Raw genomic sequence first — 24419 nt, forward strand, 5'->3', positions numbered from 1 at the left:
AGACGTGCGCGTGCGGGTCACGGGCAGATTAAACAGGCGGGATGTCACTATAAACTCGCTTATAAGCGAAATAAAACCAGCATCATGGCATGAATGGTGTCCGGCGTGTTTTGTTTGTGTTACAATAAAGCGTGTGACTTTGACGAGTCGGAAATACACGACCACGTGACGACGCTAAAGCTTGTTTTTTTCCCTTTATAGCTAAGGCGATGAATTAGCGCGCGCTGCCTGTTTCCCTCGCGCCCCACAGGAGTCACGTGGTGTAACTCCGCTTTACGTCACTTGATGGAAAAATACAGGATTTTGGTGTAGGAAGGGAGAAAAACTAGAGTGCAGCAACAGAACAAAGGATAAGATCATATAGGCTCGATAGTTAAGTTTTTATTTTTAATTAATCACAGTTTATGCACCAAAATATTTACCTTCAAAATGATCTTGCACATGGGATCCGATGCACGTGTCACACGTGTACTGTAATCATGATCAAATGATCATTGGACATGTATACTGTTAATTACAGTGTGATCTCTACATCTTGTGGTGTGCTGTGCATGCTACTCTTCTTCTATATGTTTATATGTATATATAATATATGGTGAAGCTACAGGCTGTGTGTGTGTGTGTGTGTATATATATATATATATATATATATATATATATATATATATATATATATATATATATATATATATATATATATAATCTCAAATGTATGTATATATATATATATATGTGTGTGTGTATATGTATATGTATCTCAAATGTGTGTATATATATATATATGTATAGTGTGTGTGTGTATATATATATATATATATATATATATATATATATATATATATATATATATATATATATATATATATATATATATATATATATATATATATATGGCAAAGCTACAAGCTATATATACATATATATATGTGTGTGTGTATGTGATTGTCATAGCAGTTTCCCATAATTGAGCTCTCTATGAGAGATAACGTAATGGGAGCAATAAAGCTGCGATACCGTATATACAAGAGAGATTAATAATTCGATACTGCAGTTAGGCTGGAAGTGGGCTTTAATCATTACCTTTGTTGTAGGTAAAGTCAATGTCAAGTGTATCTGAAGAAATTTCTAAGTCATTGGTAGTGCTCTGCATTCTAGGAACTGAAAAAAGGTCTCTTTCTGAGAAGATCAAACTGTGCAAATGGGTGTGGACTCTTGTTATTGTTCTGTTCACATGGAACTGGTTTAAAAAATTTTTAAAAAATTCCCAGGTTATATATAGATTTAATTTCTGTTCACAATTTAAACACTGTCAAATTTATTAAAGACTAGCATTTTACTTGGCATATGCTTCTTTGTATATGTGATATTATATAACGTTGAATTTTGTCATGTAGGCTTTTTGCTATGTTCCTTCACATTATAGAACAAGAAGCTATATTTGTAAAAGTTAATTGGTAAAAAAAAAAAAAAATAAATAATATTAAGCCAATAATATATATATATATATATATATATATTTATATATTTATTTATTTTTTTATAAAGTTTTTCACTTCACTTTAACATCGACCTTATTTTGTGTTGCTTTTTTTGTTTTGATTGTTTTCATTGAGATTGTGTAAGAAGTCAAAAGAACACTGACACAAGAGAACCACGTGTTCGTGCAGAAGGGGAGAGAACAGTTCATTTAGCTGCTCTTTATTTCTGCTTTTTATTTGTTTTTCGGACAAACCGAGCACAACATGTTCCTTTCCACAAAGTCAAGCAGAGAGAATAGGAGGTCGGGGTAAAGGGGTTTTTGGGGGGCACATGCTTGTACATGTGGTACAGCTGCAACCCCAAAGCAAGTTGCATTATGAGCCCTACTTTGGAAGCAGTCATTACTGTGACATATTTGTTGTGTTACATAATCGGTGCGTGCTTGTTTGAAGTGACACGTCTGGTTAATAATTCACATTAAATGTTGTGCTTGTATCCTTGGGTGTTTATATCAGTTAGCATCGAATGAGTACTAAGTAGATAACTTAGTTATAGAAGAATGAGAATTGAGGATTTCCAACTAGTGTTGATATAAATGAATGAATTGTGATGATCCAAATGCTTCCACCATCCTTACCTTAAAAGTTATAAAAAGATTTACTAAAATATTCATCCTCAGCATCCCACCTTCACAATGTACCCTGAAAAGGACCATAAAAGTATTATTAAACTAGCAGGCACACAATCCAGATAGTTTAAAGTCTCTTTAGAGTAATTACTGTTTACACTCCAGGGTTGTTCAACATCATCGATTGTAATTCCTGTAATAGATTATATATGAGAGGAAATGGTAATACAAGTCAGAATAGAAACCCGATTAAAAAGTAAGTCATCTACAAAAGAGATCAGATCTGTCACTGGTGATGTGGAGAGTCACCTGAGAGTATGAGGTTTTAAGTTTTAAACAGGCAACAGTGCAGCACATTGTCACATGTGTGTGTGTGTGTGTGTGTGTGTGTGTGTGTGAGAGAGAGGTGGAGCACCACATGCAGGATTTATCCAGTCCCAGCTTGTTCCGGCCGGTCCTGCCTGCCTATTTGCATACATTATCATGCTGTCAGGTCAGCGGGCCGACTTTGGCTTAGCACCCTGTTTTGGCTGAGAGTTCCTACAAATACTGGACTCTGTTTATGCTGGAATCTGTTGATAGCAAAGTGCAAGAAAATGACACTGGTTTTAAAAAAAAAGTAAAGTATTTCTCATGTACGTCAGGTACTGATTCGTAAACATAAAATGAACTTGTCTAACAAGAAAACAAGCCAAATATATACATGTGAAATTGTATTTGTTCCTGCTAGAGACCACCATGGTTGCGCATGGTGAATGTGGAGTATATCAAATAAACATCGAGCCTATCAAAACTGTTGCTGTGTCTATTTATATTAGCTTCTATAAATAGTAGTGGCGTATTCTAAGAGGTGAACTTGAAAACAATACAAACAATGAGGAGGAGTAAATTCTTCACAAGGGTACTGTAGAAACAAACAGCTCCCTTTAGTGGGAATCATTTATCATGACAGGAAAACTTTTATTTGTTGTTGTTTTTCTTCTTATATGAATCATATCTATAACCCATGGTTATTGCTGTAAGAAAAGAAAAGTTAAAATAATAATATCAAATTTTTAAAATACCAAAAGTAACAATTGGGAAGTCGAGATATTAAAATCAGGAAAGATGAAAATATTTTTCTATGCAATATGGAAAGACTGATAGCATAAGACACAGAGTTGTTTATCACTCAAGACCATGGCGAGAGAGAAGCTTTCATCAGCAGGCACAATGAACAAAGGGGCAGAGAATGATCCGGATATGTCCTTTGACCTCCTACGCTGAGAATGCCACTACTGTCCATCTTAGCGCTCGTGTGTGTACGCTGCTCTTTGTCTTGGACAAAAAAACACAGCCACTATTTTCCCTGCCCTGCTGCAGCGATGTGTCGATTCACCACACCTTCTGCAGGCTCATTTGAAAGTATGTAAACAAATATCAGTTAATATGGTTGAATGTATGAATGAAGGCTGTCTGGTAGTTGAAGCACTTTAAATTGATTTGCAGGCGATTATATTTTTCGAAATATAACCCTGCTATTTAAACATAAGGCTTATTATTTCAGTATCTACAATAATGTTCTCTCTTTCTCTCTCTCTCTCTGTCTCTCTCACTCTGTCTCTCTCACTCTGTCTCTCACTCTATATATATCTCTCTGTCTCTCTTTCTCTCTGTCTCACTCTGTCTCTCGCTCTGTCTCTCTCTCTCTCTCTCTCTCTCTCTCTCTCTCTCTCTCTCTATATATATATATATATATATGTATATATATATATATATATATATATATATATATATATATATATACACATATATATATACACATATATATATACATAGATATATATAGATATACTGTATATAGATATATGATTGATTTACCAGCCAAAATTAGTTGGTTCAGTGAAACCCTTCTCTATCTTGTGGTTATCAAACAGTGTTATAGTCTATTATATATATATAGTATATCTCCTGGTTATGCATCAGACTCCTGGAAATCATTTAAATACATTTCTGGGACAGAGAGCCAGAACAACAAAAACTGTGACTGCTCAACTGCCCCACCGTAAGCAGCCAGCAACTAACCGGCCTTGTCTCTGGACTAATACTACAGTGTAGTGATGTGTCATTCATGAATGAATCAACTTAGCTGATTAAGGCTTCTCTTTTATATGAAGAGCATTCTTTAGATAAGACAAATTTAATAGATTCAATAGATGATTCGTTAAAATGACTCATCTTAGAAGTGTACTAAATGAAACTTTGCAAAATCTGAGTGGTTTTGCACAGTCTGATTATTTACAGCCAGTTCTACCCACTAAAGCAATGCATAATAGACTATAACACTGTTTGATAACCACAAGATAGAGAAGATTTTCACTGAACCAACTAATTTTGGCTGGGAAATCATTTAGGAGGCAAAAGAGTCAGCTCTTCAGCTGATTCACAGAAAAGATCTGGAATTCCCATCACTACTAGCCTACATTCTGCTTCTTCAGAACTGTGGCTTCCCGATTTATATGAGATGGAGAAATGACGAGTACGGAAAAAAAAAAAATGCCCAAGTGCTCTGCATGACCGATGAGAAGCAAAGAGGCTTAAAGAGGTTCCTGTCATCACAGAAGATATTAACACATGATCATTGGTGCTCAGAATTCCCTGGAGCTATAGTGCTGTAATCTGTCCAAACTGTAGTGAATACAGAGCCAAATACTGACTGGCTGGAGTAAGCGGCTCGAAAAGAAACAACCAATCATCAACCGTTACATCCAACAATTCCAGCCAATCAGAAGTAAAGCCAATTGGAGAGTCGTTCCATAAGAAAACAAGAAAAGTCTTTGTCAAGAAAAACACTTTTTTATTTCTTAGATATAAACATGTTTTAGAAATCAATGTATTTGTAGTTTTAGAAAATGGGGAGTGTGAATTAGCTCTCACTGTAGGGAAAAATCTCATTAGAAAGAGCGAATATTATTATCACCATTATTATTGTTATTATTATTATTCATTCATTCATTCATTCATTCATTCATTCATTCATTTTCTACCGCTTATCCGAACTACCTTGGGTCACGGGGAGCCTGTGCCTATCTCAGGCGTCATTGGGCATCAAGGCAGGATACACCCTGGACGGAGTGCCAACCCATCGCAGGGCACACACACACACTCTTATTATTATTATTATTATTATTATTATTATTATTATTATTATTGTAACAGATCAAGCACTGAGACTATAATAAACTATAATAAACCTGTTTGTTTGGAAAGGTTTTCTGCTAGGAGATGATTATTTAGTGTTAAAGGAGTCTTCACCTTCAGCACTCCATAACACTCAGTACATTTTTGGACATAGGAAAGTTGGTGCTTTCCGTTTTTTGGCTAACATAAGCTTATTTGTGCAATTAGCTTTAAGGGAAATCGAGTAACAAACAGAAACTGGACAGAAAACACTTCTGTATAGCTGCTATAATGAAAGTGTTAGCAGGAACAAAGTCTTGCAGATTTTCCACATTAACTCAAACTATAAACAATTAATAACAAAAATGTCAATCATGTAATGCACTATTCGGGACATGCAATAACACACTGGCCTGTCCTTTATTATGTTTCTATAACAGCATGTACCGTCAATTTTATTCTTACTGGAGTAAAAATCTATAGTGTAGGCATGTATTAGTGATGAAAGAAGGTCTTTATAGAAATAAAAAGAATCAACACGGATGCTGGTAAAGCATCATGCTAATCCTGACTATGCACTGATGTCATTACTGTAAGCTTGAGCAATCAGTGGAAAGCGACTATGGCACTTGGCTGTGAAAACGGCTGCTGTTCTGCTCACACTAGACAAAACCCCACAGCAACTGATTACCATCACCCACAGAAGTGCCCTTTTCTCCAATAAATAATCTTCAGTCAGCTACAGTTAATGACTCTGAACTCCAATTACATCAATGACAGCATCATTGCTGTCACACACACACAGAAAGAGAGAGAGAGAGAGAGAACAATGATCCACAAACACACATCACATTTCAGCATTTCATGATGGTTTAAAGAAAAATAAAACACAGTTACATTAGAATTTACCTTCCATTTTTTTATTATAGAGGATCTGGATCTATTGTTTAGATGTGTTATTGTTTAAGGTGCAGGTTACTATAGCAGGGGTGGAGGTTTGTTCACCTGAGATTAGACATGAGGGACATGAACGTTAGCACACAGTACTGTATATAACGGGTTACAGAATGAAACTGACCAGAATTATGGGTGCCAAAATAAAAGCAAGAGGAGAAGAATAAAGCTAGCAGCACAATATGGAAATGAGACGGCAAAGATTTTAAAGCATCTGCAATGCTATTCATTTCCACTGCATTTTAATCAAGTTCTGCTCTGGGAACGATTTTACTGGCTTCCGTTATCATATTGCAGACCTCTTCACTGCCTGAAAAGGACGGATAAAAGGACGGCTGGCTGTCGGTCGAATAAGAGGGACGATTAAAAGGACATTTTTTTAACCCTTCTTCAAACCATTTTCTTCTTTCATTCACGCGCTTGTCAGCACAACCGTTTCCCTGATTATTTCTTTTAAGTTGGTCTTGATTGTCCAGAGCGTGTCTTTGCCCTAAAAAAGACAAAAGAAATGTTAAAAATGGATCAGAAACGGATCATCCCTGTGCTGGACTGTAAACACAAGTGTAACTGTGAACTTACAGGAAGCGATTCACATAATTCGATATAGATGTTTAAGTACTTAGGCTTCCAGGCATGGGGGGAAAAAAAAAACAGCTGAAGTTGTGGAAATTTTTGCATATCTGAGTGAAGTGTTTCTTCAGCTGATATCACATGCTATATATATATATTTATATATATGCTTGATCTAATACATTCTCGTTTCTATAGCAACAGCTTACAAAGGAATCATCGCAGATTGAAAAAAAAGAGGGTAACTGTTGATATGGTTAATGGTTTGTCAGGATTTCACATTTTTGTTAAAAGTCTTCGGTGTCATTGCTCTCTGTGACATTCAGAGGGAACTTATAACTCCTTTAGTACAGCGGGACATTTTTTGTAACATAAAGAGATGCTGATGATGATGATGCTGATGATGATTATGATGGTGAAATATCAACAGTTTATAGCTTCTATAATGTAAGTGATAAGTGGAATGCCTTGTTTCCAACATTCCAACATTAAATTCAATTTAAATTTAGTAAAAGTATAAACGTTAAAAAGTGTAACATGTCATTCTTGAGTAAATAAATCTTTGTTAGGCTGTAATTGAAAAATTCTCTGCCCTGCCATTGAATATTTTCTTGTCACAGCATTTCCCCAAGTGTTTAATTTTCTTAGATAAAAACTGACTGTAGGGGGGCACGGTGGCTTAGTGGTTAGCACGTTCGCCTCACACCTCCAGGGTTGGGGTTCGATTCCCGCCTCCACCTTGTGTGTGTGGAGTTTGCATGTTCTCCCCGTGTCTCGGGGGTTTCCTCCGGGTACTCCGGTTTCCTCCCCCGGTCCAAAGACATGCATGGTAGGTTGATTGGCATCTCTGGAAAAAATTGTCCCTAGTGTGTGAGTGCGTGAGTGAATGAATGTGTGTGTGTGTGTGTGTGTGTGTGTGTGTGTGTGTGTGTGTGTGTGTGTGTGTGTGTGTGTGTGTGTGTGTGTGTGTGTGTGTGTGTGTGCCCAGCGATGGGTTGGCACTCCGTCCAGGGTGTATCCTGCCTTGATGCCCGATGACGCCTGAGATAGGCACAGGCTCCCTGTGACCCGAGGTAGTTCGGATAAGCGGTAGAAGATGAATGAATGAAAAACTGACTGTACAACTGAAGTGTTGCCGTACCTGAGTGTTTTGTCTGAGGCGCTCTGTCTGTTACTCAGCTGAGTGGAGCTCTTAAACTGCGCCTCCAGCCTGGAGTAGATACCTCCTGCAAACTAGGGAAACACCCACACACAGACATACACAAACTTTACTTTCTGATACAGTGCATATCCAGTCCTCTTTCACACATTCGGCAGTGAACACGGTTCCTCTTTACCTCCTTAGTGTCCTTTGACTTGCTCTGTTCCAAATCACAGAAGCGCATTTTAGTTAGGTGGTCGATAATCTCCACCATTCTCCTTTGGTCTACAAAGAACAAGAAGGGGCAAGAGACACCACCATGACATTAAAGAGACTAATAAACTGAACTAATAAAGACTAATAAACTGAAATGTCAATATGCCCTTTGTGGATGAGACTGAAGATGACCGGTGTTTTCAAATATGAAGCATTCTAGATATCAGTTTCTTTATAATGTTAAGTTTGGTGTTATGCACACTTATGAGTTATCTAAAGCTCTGGACACGATAATTAATTTAATTGTTTCCCGTTATTAAGTTATAAGGCAGGGAGGCTTAGTGGCTAGAATGTCTGTCTCGCATCTCTGATGTTTGTGGTTTGATTCTCGACTCTGCTGTGTGTGTGTGTGTGTGTGTGTGTGTGTGCACACTTTCTCCCTGTCCTTCAGGGCCTTCCTTTGGTTTCCTCCCCAATTGTGTGCGTGTGTGTATGTGACTGTGACTGTGCCCTGCAATAGGCTGTCACCACCCCCTGTGTGTGACCTGCCCTGTGCCTTCGAGTCTCTGCGACCCTATGGAGGATAGGTGGCACAGAAAATAGATAGACAGTTTTTAAGTTCTAACTCTTATACAGAGCATTAATTTGTTACATGTCTTTGCTAAATAACTTTCTTAGCATGATTCAAGACTAATCATCTGGAGGTTCCATGTTTTCTGTTGATACCACAGAAAAGCCGAACAGTGGTAAAGATAGAAAACAGAGCTCTGAGTGTGTGTGTTTGTGTGTGTGGAATTGAGCAGATTAGAAGATGAACGTATGTTGGAGGACTGCAGAGACCTTCCTCCCTCTGGGCATCCTGGTTGAACCTCATAGAGCGAGTGCTGTCCCATTTACTCTTCTGCATGCTCACTCTGGGGAAACGAAACACAGGAAGAAGAAAAGATGAAGAAGAAAAAAAACGATTTGTTGCCATTTAATGATTCAATATAAGATCTGTGTTAAATATAAGCCGATGGCTCATGAAACGTATTATGGAGACTGATATGACATACGTGAACGGGGTGGTGTCCTTTGAAGTGCCCTGTAAAAAGATGAACAATGCAGTGAGTCAGAGATCTCTGGAGTTTAACTGGAGCAATAAACAAAGCAATGCAATGCTAAACACGCACCTTATCTCCTCCAGCTCGCTCTTTGTGCAGTATGCTCGGTGAGGACACTTGCCTTTTCAAAGGCTTGCCTGGTTTTCTAGGCTTTTTTACAGCTAATAAAAAAAAACATAAGAAAAAACCTGAAAGTTAAACAGTAAAGTAGTTTAAGTTTTTTATACACACATGTCCACACACCTCTAGCATTTGATCTAAACCACTAGAGTCTCTGCTTCTGAATTAAATACTGAATACTGAATAAATGTTATTTACACCCCATTCCACAATGTTTAAGCAATCTTTTATTTAATTTTATAGGCATTTCAGAATAACCAACCAGTAAACTGGGCAGAAATGGTTGAAACATTGGCTACTGAGAAATATGAACCAGAGGTCACACTCTGAAAAAGATTTTATATATCAAGATGATGATGGTTATTATTATTATTATTATTATTATTATTATTATTATTATTATTGTTATTATTATTACTATTATTATTATTGTTATTATTATTATTATTATTATTACTATTATTATTATTATTATTATTATTATTATTATTATTATTAGTAGTAGTAGTAGTACTAGTAGTAGTACTAGTAGTAGTATTGGTATTAGTATTAGTATTCATACTGGAAATCCTAATTGTACTAAAAATCTCAGCCTACCTTGTTTCTTTGATGTGTCATCTTCATCACCGACTTCGTCTTCTGTGACTTCTGACCCCGTAGTGTAGTCTTCATCCTCAGAGAACAAAGACTGCTGCCGCTGTGTAACGTCAAAACTTAAAAATATACTGTATTCACCTGAAACACTTAAGTATGTACCTGTGAGATTGGATAGACTGTGTGTGTGTGTGTGTGTGTGTGTGTGTATGTGTGTGCGTGTGTGCTTTTGAGTGTTTGTGCTTACCAGCTGGAGACTCCAGTTCTTCAACAGCGAAAACTGAAACAGATTAGAGGGAGTGAGACATGCTTCTAGTTAACCCTGGACATGATAGTCATGTTTGTCCAGCAAACATTGAACCTGACTGTACAGTAGTGTTGCAGTCCCAAAGTTATCCTTAAGTTTGAGTTATCTCCAAAATGGAGCTCTCATTAAATTTGGGTTATGCCTGAATTTGAAATATTCCCAAGTTTGAGTTATCTCTAAATTTGAAAATCTTATTTATTAATTTTTTTTCACAAGTTTAAGTTATATATAAATTTGAGTTATGTACAAGTTTAAGTTATCCCTCAATTTGAGTTATCTCCAAGTTTGAGTTATCCCTCAGCTTGAGTTATCCCTAAAGCTGTTATACATAAGGTTGAGATATTGGCAAATGTAAGTTTTCCATCGATTTGAGTTATCCTTGAGTATGAGCTATCCCCAAGATAGTTTGTGATGTTTGTGTTATGTCCAGGTTTGAGTTAAGTTGGAAGTTATCAAGTTACATCGCTCTCCCATGAAGGTTGTCAGCTGCAGAGTCCCCATCGAGTTAAGTCCAAGTGACAAAGCCCTACATGCGGTGTGATTATAATGATATAATTTATAATTGGCTGACACTGGCTACCTTGATGAACTGTACCGTACTAACTATCATTTATCTTTATGGGTATGTATCCTATGACCATGTCAGGACCTCCAAAATTCAGTAAAACATCCAACTAACAAGTCTCAAGTTGTTAGTTTTAGCCTCTCTGACCATGTCTGGAGTGTAGTTGATTTTGAGTCTGGTTATACAGTTATAGCTTACTACTGTATCTTTAGCTTACTAACATTTTAGCTAGGTTTTCTCCAGCCCTGCATATCGTATGCAGTTTAAACTTGCCTTTGCAACGTCAAAGTGTTCTAGCTAACATGGACATGTGTATAGTGTTTAATACATCAAGACTCTTCTCTGTTCTGGTACCTAGTTGGTGGAACGAACTTCCCCTAGATGTCCAAACAGCATCTGTTTATTGATAGCATGTGTGAGTCACGTAACGGTTTGTGAGAAAGTAAATTTCTACCTAAGCAAAAAAAAAATTAATTTAATTGTCAAATTAACAGAAGGCACGTTCGTCCTTCCACCAAACTAGAGCAGTTGATCACAAGATGAGGTTGATCTCTGTTGCACTGACAGAAGTTACTAACCAAAAGGATCACTGATTTATTTCTAGATATTTTACAAGCCTGAGTGAACATCTCATAGATTTAGAAATGACATAAGTACTGTGTGAACGTAGCGATTATGATTACGACTACGAAGCAGGAGACTCACAGCAGTGACTTCTCTGGCTCGATGAACATTTAGGACCGCATGGTCCAATGTGATGTCGCAGTCGAGCACTTTCTCGCTCTGTTTAGACGACTCTGCAGAACTGCGACACAAATGCACAAACAGCACAAGCACAAGGGTAAATTTCTGAAGGGTAATGAGTCATACACATAAAAAAATGAAAAGAAAAATATAAACGTTGCAAAAACAAGCCATTTATCCTGTCCTCTGTGTTGTTTGTGTCAGACCAAATAATCTCTATCTCAGTAATATTGCTCAAAACAGCAGCAAAACGCTTTTACTTAGAGGTTCACATGAACTCTGGACCTGTCCGAAGCTGCTGAGGAGCTCGTGCACACGGCATCTCTGTGGAGCAACAGGTCGTTCAGTATTCGAGTCTGCGCAGAGTTCACATTGCCCTCACAGTCCCCAGGTTCGGCTGCATTTACCACGTGGTCTCTCATCTTACAACCCTAAAGTACACACAAATACACACATGAAGGATTTGCAGTTAATACAGAACTACTGGATAGTGTCTAGTATGTAGCTAATCATTGTCTAAGCTGTAGGTTTTTAGCTAACTGAGATAATAAGAAGCAGTTTTAGTGGGGTTTAGTGAGAACATCTATTCAGAGTTATCAGCAATGTTTAGAATTATCAGCTGTCTGGTTCTAACTTAACATTTTATGGTTCTTGCTGGTCGTTTGGTTCTAGAGAACCCCAAGCATAGCTATGCAGTTTCATAAGAGTTGTCTGGTTCTAGCTATCCCTAAAGTTGAGTTTATGGAAGCTGTACACTGAACTACAATTAAAGGTGGGGTCTCCGTTGTTTGAAAGCCAATGTTGACATTTGAAATCACCAAAACAAACATGCCCCTAAACCAAATGGGTCCCACCCCTGTTTTGATAGCTCCGCCCCACACATACACCAGACAAGTATAACCCAAGTATAACCCAGACAAGTATTATGGCGGAACCTGTTGGGGCAGCTGACCGAGGGTATATTTTTATCAATAAATGAACTCAATGAGTAATACTATGGTAATACAAATGTGTTTTTATAGTACTGTGTGAAAAAGGTTTATCTCCGTTTCACGCGGAAGAGGTTCAGTTCTCTCCAGTGCTGGAAAGCTGATCCTATATTAACACGTCCTACTTCTTGCCTTATCGTAAGCCTTTCTTCGCTTTCTTTCTTTGTTTTTATCCTCCATGTCAATGTTAAAACTTGCTAACCCTGGATGACTCCATGGAGCCTATTATGCTAACGCACATTTCTTTTTGCATAACTATGCTGTTCTAGCTCATCTAGGCTTGGGTGGAAGTCATCTGATTTGTTCTTGGTTACATGTTGTTATATGGTTCCAGCTCACCGTTGGCATAGCAGCTGGGTCAAAGCGCAGTGCCCTCTGCTTGCAGCAGGGGTAGATCCCGGCACCATGCTCACTGCTATCGGCGCCCACGACTGGGTACACCACAACCTCAGGGTGATACCTGCACTGGGCCAGCTCACAGCAGAGGAACACCTGCAACAGAAGAACATCTACATTAATGGCTATAAATACTATAAATACGTTTGCATTTTAAGACAGCATGAGCAGTGCCATTGCAGTTGATCAAAGGTGCGCTAGGTAAGATTAGTGGAAAAGAATGTCTTAAATATATAAAGTAAATATATTTAATTTTAATTCGCTGAACCGATCCAAGTACACAAAGCTCGGATATTCAACTTGCTTGAAAGCCAAGTTAGAAGCTCTGTTTATGAGGATGTGACAAGAGAATCCATGTACAAGATTCGTAACACACTCGTTCTGAGACAATGGCTCAGACAATTATTTGTTGTCATTTCTACCTATATTTTCACATGACATATTAGTAAGAAATAAAACAATTTCAATCTGGTGCATCATAACAAATGCTAAAGCTACCTATGTATTCTTCAGAAATGATACTGTTTGTACATGGGCTCAGTTACACATTTTAATACATATTTTAGTTTAATAAGATGTTATATTACCATAAATATTAACTTTTTGCTGCGTTTGTTTTTTCACTTGTCATGCCAAAGCTTATAAAGCTTTTAATGATTTATAACAGGCATGAAATGTTGTATGCTTAGCACAAATGTAAGTATGTTTACCTGTTTACAGCACGAGCAGGTGAGATAATTAATAACGCCCCAGATCCTCCAGTAAACCAGCACCCAAGATTTCAGCTCTTCATATGAGCTGTTGAGATACTCATGAACGTCCCAGCCCTTTTGCCTGAGGGGACACGAACGACAAGTGCACAAACCAGTCCGTACTTCTCCAAGCTGTACAAAACTTGAACAAACCACTAAGACCTGCCTTTAGAATGTGTTCGCAGAAGTAGTGAAGCTAACAAATGGCATCATTCTTACCTAATGAAGCTTGAATATAACAATAATGTCAAGTATGTGTATTTACCTGCTGTGTGTGTAGACAATGTCTCCATGATTGTCTATGTTGATTTTGCCCGGAATGCAGGATATCTTCCTCTCTGTGTCTTTGGTGAGAAGCTTAAGGCAAAGACCACACCTGTAGAAATATAGCAATAAGATAAGAGAAGAAATGAAGATTCATTTAAACTTATTCACCCGTACTGTATTTCACAGAACAGTTTCATTAATCCATTTTTTTTTTGCTGTGAGCTCATTTTCATGCCCATATTACATGCATATCTCTGTCTGACCTGTACAGCGTAGCGGCATTTCCTGGAGAATCGTGATTCTCGAAACTCGGATCAAACAGCTGTTCGATCTTCTTCTGGAACACTTTACTGAAAGATGCATATCACAGCAAGACTAGAAGCTTAGCAAATGGCTTAACACAATGTTTGTTGTGTTGTTTTCTAATTTATGCTAATTATTTCTTCGAAAACACAGGTTTACCTTTTAAACTTGTCCTTTTTGTCCTTGATGTCGTCTGCCTGGTTGTGTGTGAACAGCAGGGTGATGCGTGAAGCCAGGTTGCTGTTGATGCAGCTCATGTTGCACGGAGTGCTGACGATGGCGTTCATATGCTCGTGACAATACCGAACACACTCCTCCACCTACAGACACAGTATTTATCCTTCACCTTATTGGAATAACTAATTAATGACTAATTAAGTGACTAGCTATTAAAGTCTATGAGCAAATCTTAATTTACAAGTAACAGTTTAAATACCACGTATGGTACATACCCAAGAACAATGAAAATGACCAGAAAACAATCATATTAAAAATACTACATATAATTTTCTTATACAGTATATAATAACTTTATACTTTTATTTTCATTCATTCATTCATCTTCTACCGCTTATCCGAACTACCTCGGGTCACGGGGAGCCTGTGCCTATCTCAGGCGTCATCGGGCATCAAGGCAGGATACACCCTGGACGGAGTGCCAACCCATCGCAGGGCACACACACACACACACACACACACACACACTCTCATTCACTCACGCACTACGGACAATTTTCCAGAGATGCCAATCAACCTACCATGCATGTCTTTGGACTGGGGAAGGAAACCGGAGTACCCGGAGGAAACCCCCGAGGCACGGGGAGAACATGCAAACTCCACACACACAAGGTGGAGGCAGGAATCGAACCCCGACCCTGGAGGTGTGAGGCGAACGTGCTAACCACTAAGCACAGCAAGCATTTACGGTAATTCAATCTTTCTTTCAGGCAGCAAGCACAGCATTACACAAAGCAATTTTCTAAGTGGATTGTTTTTGTCTATTTTTTCTAACTGTACAAGGTTTGGAGGATTGCAGTTGGATAAGTACCGTAACCTTCATATTCTAACCGCATTGCTTTGAAAATGCATGAAATATGTTGCCCAGAACCGAACCTCTGGAAGTGGTACAATTTATTTGTGGGTGGTTTAGAATGGGTCTGAAACCGCGTTTCACCTTCACATAAGTACCTTCATATAATGCTTAGTCATGGATCTAAGAGCACCTGAACTGTTGAAAAGGACCACGCTTTAAATCCCTCTTCATTTTGCTTGATATGATTATTTGGAAACATGGTTTATGCAGCATGCTACATAACACACCACATAGGCACCTATTTACACTTAATAAATCATCCACAGTAAGTTTTGTCGACAAAGTATTGAATCTTAAAACTTCAATCAGGAACTGCTGTTTGAATATTAACATTCCTAAATACCAATTTATTATCTGGATAAATAACATGTGGTTAATATGTGTATAAGAACACAGCCCTTATATCCATAATGACTTACATTTTTTATCTCACTTTTATACAACTGAGCAATTGAGGGATAAGGGCCTTGCTCTGGGGCCCAGCAGTGGCAGCTTGGTGGACCTGGGATTTGAACACACAACCTTCTGATCAGTAGTTCAACGCCTTAACCACTAGACTCCCACATCCCAAAAAAACAACCTGGTGTGTTACCTTTATGGCACTTGGCAGACGCCATTATCCAGAATGCCTTACAATTTTATCTCAGTTTTATACAACTGAGCAATGGAGGGTTAAGGGCCTTGCATATGGGCTTTGTGGACCTGGGATTAAAACTTGCAACCTTCTGATCGATAGTCCAACACCTTAACCACTAGGCTAGCACTGTCCCAAAGAATTATAAAATGCCCTTGAAACATTTCAATACCTTTACCCTTAGAAGCAGTAGGGGCACCATAGAGCCTCAATATCATTACAAAGGGCATCAAGCAACACCGGTTAGATGATTCTGTTTGTATGAACCTCAGAGTGACGCAGAGCCAGAAGAGGAGACGTCTGTCTACCAGCACTTTGAAATTGTTGATGTATCTGGGCAGTAGTTTCATATTAAATCCTACATTAGCTGGTATAGTTCACTGATGGTGTGTAAATACAGTATATTTTATGTACATTTTATCACACAGCTAGCCAGCAAGTCAGCTGCTAGTAAACTAGCTAGAATTTATAAACACCAGGTCAACATGAGTGGAATTTCAGGATGTTGATTTGATCTTATCTAGATCTAAACCAGATAAAACACGAAATACATATCGAAATTGTGCTAATCATTGATTTACCTAACTAAGTTAACTAAACTGCACGTTAGCTAAGTGAACTTAAAAAAAATCTAATGTCACCACATTGTTATCTGGTAATGAGTTGCATAGCTGAGTTTATAGAAATTGCTCGTGTCTGTTTTCTTAAAAATGCTATTCCTTAAATGGAAAAAATCTTAACAAATCTGATCCAACACTGTTCTATATAACTAGACTTCTAGCACAAACTAGTTATCTATTAGTAGTAAACTAGCCTAGTGGTTAAGGTGTTGTGCTACCAATCGGAAGGTTGTGAGTTTGATCCCAGGTCCACCAAGCTGCCACTGTTGGGCCCCTGAGCAAGGCCCTTAACCCTCAATTGCTCAGCTGTATAAAAATGAGATAATGTAAGTCACTCTGGATAAGGGTGTCTGCTAAATGCTGTAAATGTAATGTAAACGTTTAATCACTCTTAAATAGAAGTAGACATTCTACTGTATATCAAGTACAAGATAAATGATGAACTAACTGATGTTTCAGCAATCTGTGATTGAGGTTTCTAGTATCACACACACACAGGCTTACTAAAGTAACCACACTTACTAAAGCATCCATCTTCAAGAACTCAGATGAGATCAGGATAGAGATGACATTGCTGGGCTCTGAAATGAAGGAAAGAACTCATCATTCAGTAACAAATATAAAAATACTCACAATTTCCACCAAGACACCTGAGACCTGGCACCTTTCATTTCCTACATGGAACATCTGCACAAGCACATGATCGCCGTTATGAGACTCTGTGTACATATATCTCACCCAGAGTCGGTTTGTCAACGTGTTTAACGGGTTCGTCTTCCTCTGAGTTACTCTTCACGTAGTTCATGAGCCAGTCGAATATCTGGACATCACAGTGCACTGAGATGTCCACTTCCTCCCAGCGCTGGGAATCCATGGAGAGGTACTCGGCGAAGTAGCGCATTTCTTTGACCAACAAGTCGCGTGGACACTCAAAATCCTGCTTCAGGTTCTTCGCCTCATCACACACGTGGATCACCATGATAGGGCTGAGATGGACAGACCGAGAGCAGCAGTTAAAGGTGCAGTTTGTATTTTTTAAGACAGCTTCTAAACATGTAAAAATGAGCTAACTTTAAAAATACCTTGGAAAAAACATTCCTTGGTTTCTAACATTGTTAAGCAATAAACAGATTTATTTTATTTTTCAGGGCTGCAGAATTTCTCAGCTATGCTACGTTTCTAGAGATGACATCATCGGCATCATCAGCATCGATATTCATGCCAATGTGATATTTTTATATTTAAAAGTGCTCACTTTCAAATTTAGCTTTTAAAATTTAAAAATGACTTTTACACATTATATATTTACACATGAATTTTATTAGCCAGTCGCTGTACAATTCAGGTATCAGTAGGTGTTCCTACTACTGGTTGTCATAGTAATAACCTAACTTGCATTCCACATGACAACAAATAAGTGTACTTGTCATTAAAAAACAAGGTTCCTGCACCAAATCTCTACATAATTTGCATGAATTTAAACTTGGTCACGCCCACATCTGTAGTATCGCTCGTGTCGCCGCAGCTCTTATTGTAAATGAATGATTACTGGTTTCATCGGTTCTGCGAATCGTTGTACATGTGAATGCAACATTACAAAAAAACACAGCTTTCACACATAAAACACTTTAAAAATATAATAAATGTGAAAAAGTAATAAATAATATATAAATATATTAATAATATGGTGGTGGCTCAACTGGTTAAGGCTCTGGGTTGTTGATCGGAGGATCGGGGTTCAAGGCCCAGCACAGCCAAGGTGCCACTGCTGGGCCCTTGAGCAAGGCCCTCAACCCTACCTGCTCCAGGGGCGCTGTATCATATTTTTGGTATGTGAAGAAAAGAAATCCACTGTGCTTTAATGTATACGTGGCGATAATAAAGGCTTTCATTCCCCTTTATAAAAAAAAAAAAAAAAAAAAATAATAATAATAATAATAAAAAAAAAAAAAAAAAAACCTCAATCCTCAAAATAAAAAAATAAAAATACGATTACGTCTCTTTACATATGAACGTTTCTGAGCCCAATTCCAGTCTTTCATTAAGTTATAGGATTGGATTTTTTTTTCTCTGCCATCCGATCCACCAATTCTTTTTTTGCTGGTGTCAGCCTGTTACAGATCCTGAATCTCAGATCAATGGCATCTCTATCGTTTCCCCTTCAGATGGAGCAAGAATAGGTCTTAGTGAAGCTTGGACTTTAGCGTGATGCTAATGGAGCAGTTTGTAATGTTCAGAGCCATCTGCAGAGTATGAGCTGAACTGCAATTATGATGAAAATATCTTTTCCTTCCTAAACAATCCCACCATCTGTGTTCTTAATGAAAACAGTTAAAGATGATCAGTTTTATTTAAGCTGGTAGTTAGACTTTTATCAGGGTGGGGAATAATCTAAACAAAATTCTGGCATGTAGATGGAGATCAGTTATATGGAAATTGTCTAGAAGGTGGTCTAAAAACAGACTATATATACACACACACTCTCATTCACTCACACAATCACACACTACGGACAATTTTCCAGAGATGCCAATCAACCTACCATGCATGTCTTTGGACCGGGGGAGGAAACCGGAGTACCCGGAGGAAACCCCCGAGGCACGGGAAGAACATGCAAACTCCACACACACAAGGTGGAGGCGGGAATCGAACCCCCAACCCTGGAGGTGTGAGGCGATACTGCATATATTTTGTTTTTATTTATATTTTAAGTTAGATATATATACTTTAATATTAGAGTAATAATAGTGTGTTATTTTATAATAGTGTGTGACTAATATTCAAAGCTGAAATTGAAGGCATTGAATAAACGAGCACCTTCTGCAAAAATAAGTCTAGCTTTACCTTTTTCCTCTGTCTTCCTTGACTTCATCCTCTGTGCTCGCAGTGTTCTCAGTCTCAGCACCGGCTCCTCTAACAACCGGGGTCACACTTAGCCCTGAGAAAGTTCACAAGGTCACATGCTTAAGCCTCTCAGACACGATCCTGATCATTGCTGCTAATGTATAACTATATAATCATCTAGTTGTTTAGTAACTCCTAGAAAACTAGCTCACATTGGTAACTGGGACTTTGGGATCTGAATTATGATTCAAATCAGTGTTCCCACTGATTTCTAGATCTGTAGCCAAATTTGTATTGTTTTTTATTTTTATTAGCCAAAGTGTATCATAACAAACACTATTTTGCTAATCACTGACTTAGCTAGCTAGAGTTAACTATTCTTTACTAATATTTTTACTAATCTCATTTTCACAATATATGTATATAGCTACAAGTTCAACATTAACATAAATGAGTAAATTTGAGACACGATTAGCTGGTTGACTACATTTAGATTAAGAAGGACGTAATATTAAATGTTTTTTGGCTGAATTTTTTCTCTAAAAGCCTAAAGTCACTTACATCAGGCAACAACATATATTTTTTCCACAGAACACACAAGATTTATGTTTTGTGTTAAACTGTGTGTCTCTGAGCAGAGAATTAAGTGCAGGAAAGCTAGCAAAGGTCCAAAAGAAAAACAAGTTAGAATTGGAATTATCTTTCTCTAGCTGTGTCTGTGTACACTGTCGCAAATGTTATGTTTTGGTTCTCTTACCTTCCAGATCCAGTAGTTTTAGGGTTTTAATCCTTCCTTGACTTACCCGATACTGACAGCGTGCTCTGATTGGTCCGGGGCTCTCCCGTCTCCCCGGTGAGGTCCAATAAAGTGGATCGAATGTAAGCGGAAAGCGGTTCAGATGGAGAGCCACTGGCCCCAGTCAGTGCGTTACACTGCTCATCTACAAGAGGGAAACTTCCTGTGCTCTTCAGCTCATCAAACCTGCGTGCACACTAAACACACACACACACGAAGAATATACTGTCGGCCTAATGCTATCAAGTAACAAACTGCTAACGGTATAAAAATTGAGATGAGGTCAGCTTTTGTTGTCATTTCAACAAAAGTATAGTGGAATTCTTTCCCATTATTATAACAACGTTCAGATCGACAGCCTTCATCACTGAGCCACCACTACAATCATACTGCAGCTAATACTACTACCTCGAATATGATATAAACCCATCTTCTGTTGATTTCCTCACCATTTAAGATATTACGCAATCATGGGGCAGCGAGGTACCTGCCCCTCTTAGTGTCCCCTCATTCACAAATAAAGGCAAGTCAGGGGAAGTCGTGGCCTAATGGTTAGAGAGTTTGACTATCCTAACCCTAAGGTTGTGAGTTCGAGTCTCGAGCCGGCAATACCACGACTTAGGTGCCCTTGAGCAAGGCACCCAACCCCCCCAACTGCTCCCCAGGCGCCGCAACATAAATGGCTGCCCACTGCTCCGGGTGTGTGTTCACGATGTGTGTGTGTGTTCACTGCTGTGTGTGTGCACTTTGGATGGGTTAAATGCAGAGAACGATTTCTGAGTATGGGTCACCGTACTTAGCTGAAATTTTAAAAGAGAGAGAGATAAGAACTGCAGGCAAATCTATCTGAGATCCGCTGAGGCAGAAATCAGGCAACTCCATGCTTGACTGTGACTAATTATTATAATGCATTTCACTACATTTTGTACTGTGTATGGTTGTGTATGAGAAAAAACGTCTGAATTTGATTTGAGTTCTTCATCCAAATTCCCAGCCCCCATTACACTGCATTCTATTCTCACTTGAAGTCACTGACCAGCTTTTATTTCTTAATTACCTCTTTGGGAGTGAAACCAGGAACTAAGCGTGCTACGTTCTCCCAGTTGATTGGCTGCGTGGTTCCCCATAGCGACCGCAGAACCATGTCCAGCGCCAGGACACTGTTATCATACGGGAAATTATTGTTCAAGTTACAAAGGCGATTCATGATCTGAAAAACAACAGAATGAAAGTGTTAATTAAAGAAAAAAAAACACAATATTAATAATATTATACTTTACTCAAGCATAACACCACAAACACAACATTTTACACCTCTGAACATCGTCTGCATACCTCAGAGTGTCTCCAATTCTATTTCAGTGTTTATTAACTCAGTGTCTCTTTATATCCTGGACACTTTATTCCACATGACACTGTATGACTCCACCGTGTTTACTTACTTAATTACAGTGTTTGGTGTCTGTTATGTCATGTGAAATTAATGTTTAACTGTCTGCTGCTGCGATAAAACAATTTCACCTCAGGAATCAATAAAGTTCTCTCTCTCTATCTATATCTCTTCATCTAAATGATATGACCATAGATGATCAAAAAACAAAAACAACACAACACGTTACGGCACGGCACTCGTTCTGTGCCGAGAGTCAGAGACCTCATATATTATACGTTTTGATTTTGTTTAACGGGACAGACTGTAATTTAATAAGAAGAATTTTAAGGTCCGTAGTATAAAATGTTAAGCTTACTCCCATTTGCCTTTTCATCTGAGGATTTGTCTTTTAATGCTTTTTATTGCTTTATTTGGTAGTACACTTGTACTATTTATTTTTGCTGCACTTGTTTTTGTTAATATACTATTTAAGTAAAGTTATTATTTGTTTTGGTCGGTACAAAACAACAAACTGTGTGGTAATGAAGCAGGACATTTTAGATAAAGAAATAAGAAAATAGGAGACAGGGAAATATCCAGAAAGAAAAAAATTCAGTCCTTACAGACTTTTAGGAACATGTTTTGCTGTAATTTATGCAATCGTTGCACATAAAATCAGTTTTTCTAATGGTGAGTGTTCCGTTAAAGATTAAACCAGTGCAGAGCGGGTATTTAATTCAATATTTTCACTTTTTTTTTTTTATACTTTCTGGCTGTTCTTAGTGATGTTAATATTGATATTTGGAGTTGTCAGGTAACTTGAAATGATACTAACTCTGAGAGTATTGTGATGGAACAATGTGGGACGCTAATAACGAGGACCTCTGAAATCCTGCCACATGGACCAAAAAATATATGAAAACTATCATCTGCAGAATCTCTCTCTCTCTCATCTTCTACCGCTTATCCGAACTACCTCGGGTCACGGGGAGCCTGTGCCTATCTCAGGCGTCATCGGGCATCAAGGCAGGATACACCCTGGACGGAGTGCCAACCCATCGCAGGGCGCACACACACACTCTCATTCACTCACGCAATCACACACTATGGACAATTTTCCAGAGATGCCAATCAACCTACCATGCATGTCTTTGGCCCGGAGGAGGAAACCGGAGTACCCGGAGGAAACCCCCGAGGCACGGAGAGAACATGCAAAACTCCACACACACAAGGCGGAGGCGGGAATCGAACCCCCAACCCTGGAGGTGTGAGGCGAATGTGCTAACCACTAAGCCACCGTGCCCCCCATCTGCAGAATCTCTGCAATGAATAGCATACAGCAAGCATAATTTTACGTGGAGCGAAAGGTGAACTGTGTATCTTATATAGCATTAACTGAGTCAGGACATATCGGTTGCCAGATAATTAATAGATGTTGCAATGATCCTTTATCTATTAGGAAATGTATTGTGTTGTTGTCATGATATGAAATATATACATGATATGTATGTATGTATATATATAATTTTTCATGACTTGGCTCTTTATGAATGTTATGATTGACTGATCATGTTTCAAATAATGGTTAAATTTGAACAAATGATAAAGAAATCGCATAAAATCTTGCATCCGGTATACACTTATACTACAACTTATACTATATATTCTGATGAGTACCAGATATATAGTCAGCAAAAACACTAAACTATTATTCTAATAAGTAGTTTATTTGTACTCACGTTTTATTTGGTGTTTTCTCTTCCCCTAGGGATGTTATTGTCCTTTTACAGCAGTGAAAGAGATGAACATCTCAGTTAAAGATATTAGAAATAGATGGTTGTATATATAAGCAGCTGCACATTGCTGTATTTATATACTATACAGTATGTTAGCATATAGGCTAAGCAAGACTCAGAAAATAAGGACCGGTTGCTGCGGTAACAGGATTGTTAGCGTCTCTCATCGGTGCACAGCCACAGAACATAAATATCTATCTTTATATATCTATATATCTATATATATGTTAATGCTATAACGTGATAGATGCTACACTCTCCTCTTCTCCTCCTGACTCTGCTCTAGCTTCCGGTGCCGCAGTGCAGCAGGTGCGCCAGTGTGTCCTCGGTGTCATGGTGACCAGCCGCGTTTTTCCGGTTATATATTATTTTATAAAGTAAAAAGTAAATAAATAAATAAAACCGTTTAGGTTTAAAATTGTCTGTTCTGAAATCTGATTGGCTGAGCCGAGCTGGAGAAAAAAAAAATTTAATATAATTTTATTAAATTTGACTCCTTACAGCACATTATACAGATTATGAATTATGATCAAATATTATATATATATATATATATATATATATATATATATATATATATATATATATATATATAATTATTTAATTTAATATGAACTTTTATTATAGTTTTCAGATTTCCTATATTGCACCTGGTGCATTTTTTTTTTTTTTTTTAAATAAAATTAATAAACCTTTTTCATCAGATAAATGTTATATTATTGTTTTGGTATTTTAACACAATAATTCCACTGTCGGTGTGATATTTATTACATACATATTTTATGTACGTATGTAAAGTGAAAGTGAACAGAAAAATATTCAGGTAAATGAATTTAAAGCTTTCTAAAAAATTATAAATTCATAAGACGCCCTTTTTTTCACGAGTCTTCGATTATAGATTATTAAAAAAAGTACATTTACGTTTAACCTTCGTTTAACCGTCGTGTCACCTATGAAACAATAAAGCTCAGTTTTCC

General features: G+C 37.8%; 1 protein-coding gene across 3 annotated transcripts; it reads right to left on the reverse strand.

Moving 5' to 3' along the window:
• Positions 1-5274: 5274 nt before the first annotated feature.
• On the reverse strand, positions 5275-23697 carry sanbr (SANT and BTB domain regulator of CSR). 3 transcript variants are annotated; one of them, XM_060879977.1, is made up of 21 exons: positions 23386-23697; positions 21332-21484; positions 20282-20471; positions 19479-19572; positions 17373-17620; positions 17157-17215; positions 14447-14607; positions 14248-14334; positions 13983-14093; positions 13676-13799; positions 12909-13061; positions 11866-12011; positions 11542-11641; positions 10212-10244; positions 9968-10067; positions 9320-9411; positions 9203-9231; positions 8988-9061; positions 8128-8216; positions 7932-8023; positions 5275-6710 (listed from the first exon to the last, which is right to left on the reverse strand). In XM_060879977.1, the coding sequence occupies exons 2-21, from the start codon at positions 21479-21481 to the stop codon at positions 6674-6676; spliced, it is 2169 nt and encodes a 722-aa protein (XP_060735960.1). In that variant the 5' UTR covers positions 21482-21484; positions 23386-23697; the 3' UTR covers positions 5275-6673. The 3 variants fall into 3 exon arrangements, with proteins under 3 accessions (XP_060735960.1, XP_060735961.1, XP_060735962.1); XM_060879978.1 differs by lacking the exon at positions 23386-23697 and adding an exon at positions 21610-21700; XM_060879979.1 differs by lacking the exon at positions 23386-23697 and adding an exon at positions 21589-21610.
• Between the last annotated feature and the right edge of the window lie 722 nt (positions 23698-24419).

Source organism: Tachysurus vachellii, chromosome 10, assembly GCF_030014155.1.
Source record: "Tachysurus vachellii isolate PV-2020 chromosome 10, HZAU_Pvac_v1, whole genome shotgun sequence".
Taxonomy (NCBI): Eukaryota; Metazoa; Chordata; class Actinopteri; order Siluriformes; family Bagridae; genus Tachysurus; species Tachysurus vachellii.

What these genes read in the sequence shown, in the direction of transcription:
- sanbr (XM_060879977.1), bottom strand. Translation starts at nt 21,481, where the DNA reads ATGAATCGCCTTTGTAACTTGAACAATAATTTCCCGTATGATAACAGT. An exon ending in GAGCACGCTGTCAGTATCGG is followed by an intron (nt 19,573 to 20,281) that starts GTAAGTCAAGGA and finishes GAACTTTCTCAG; the next exon opens with GGCTAAGTGTGACCCCGGTT. An exon ending in TCTTGAAGATGGATGCTTTA is followed by an intron (nt 14,608 to 17,156) that starts GTAAGTGTGGTT and finishes CTGTGTCTGTAG; the next exon opens with GTGGAGGAGTGTGTTCGGTA.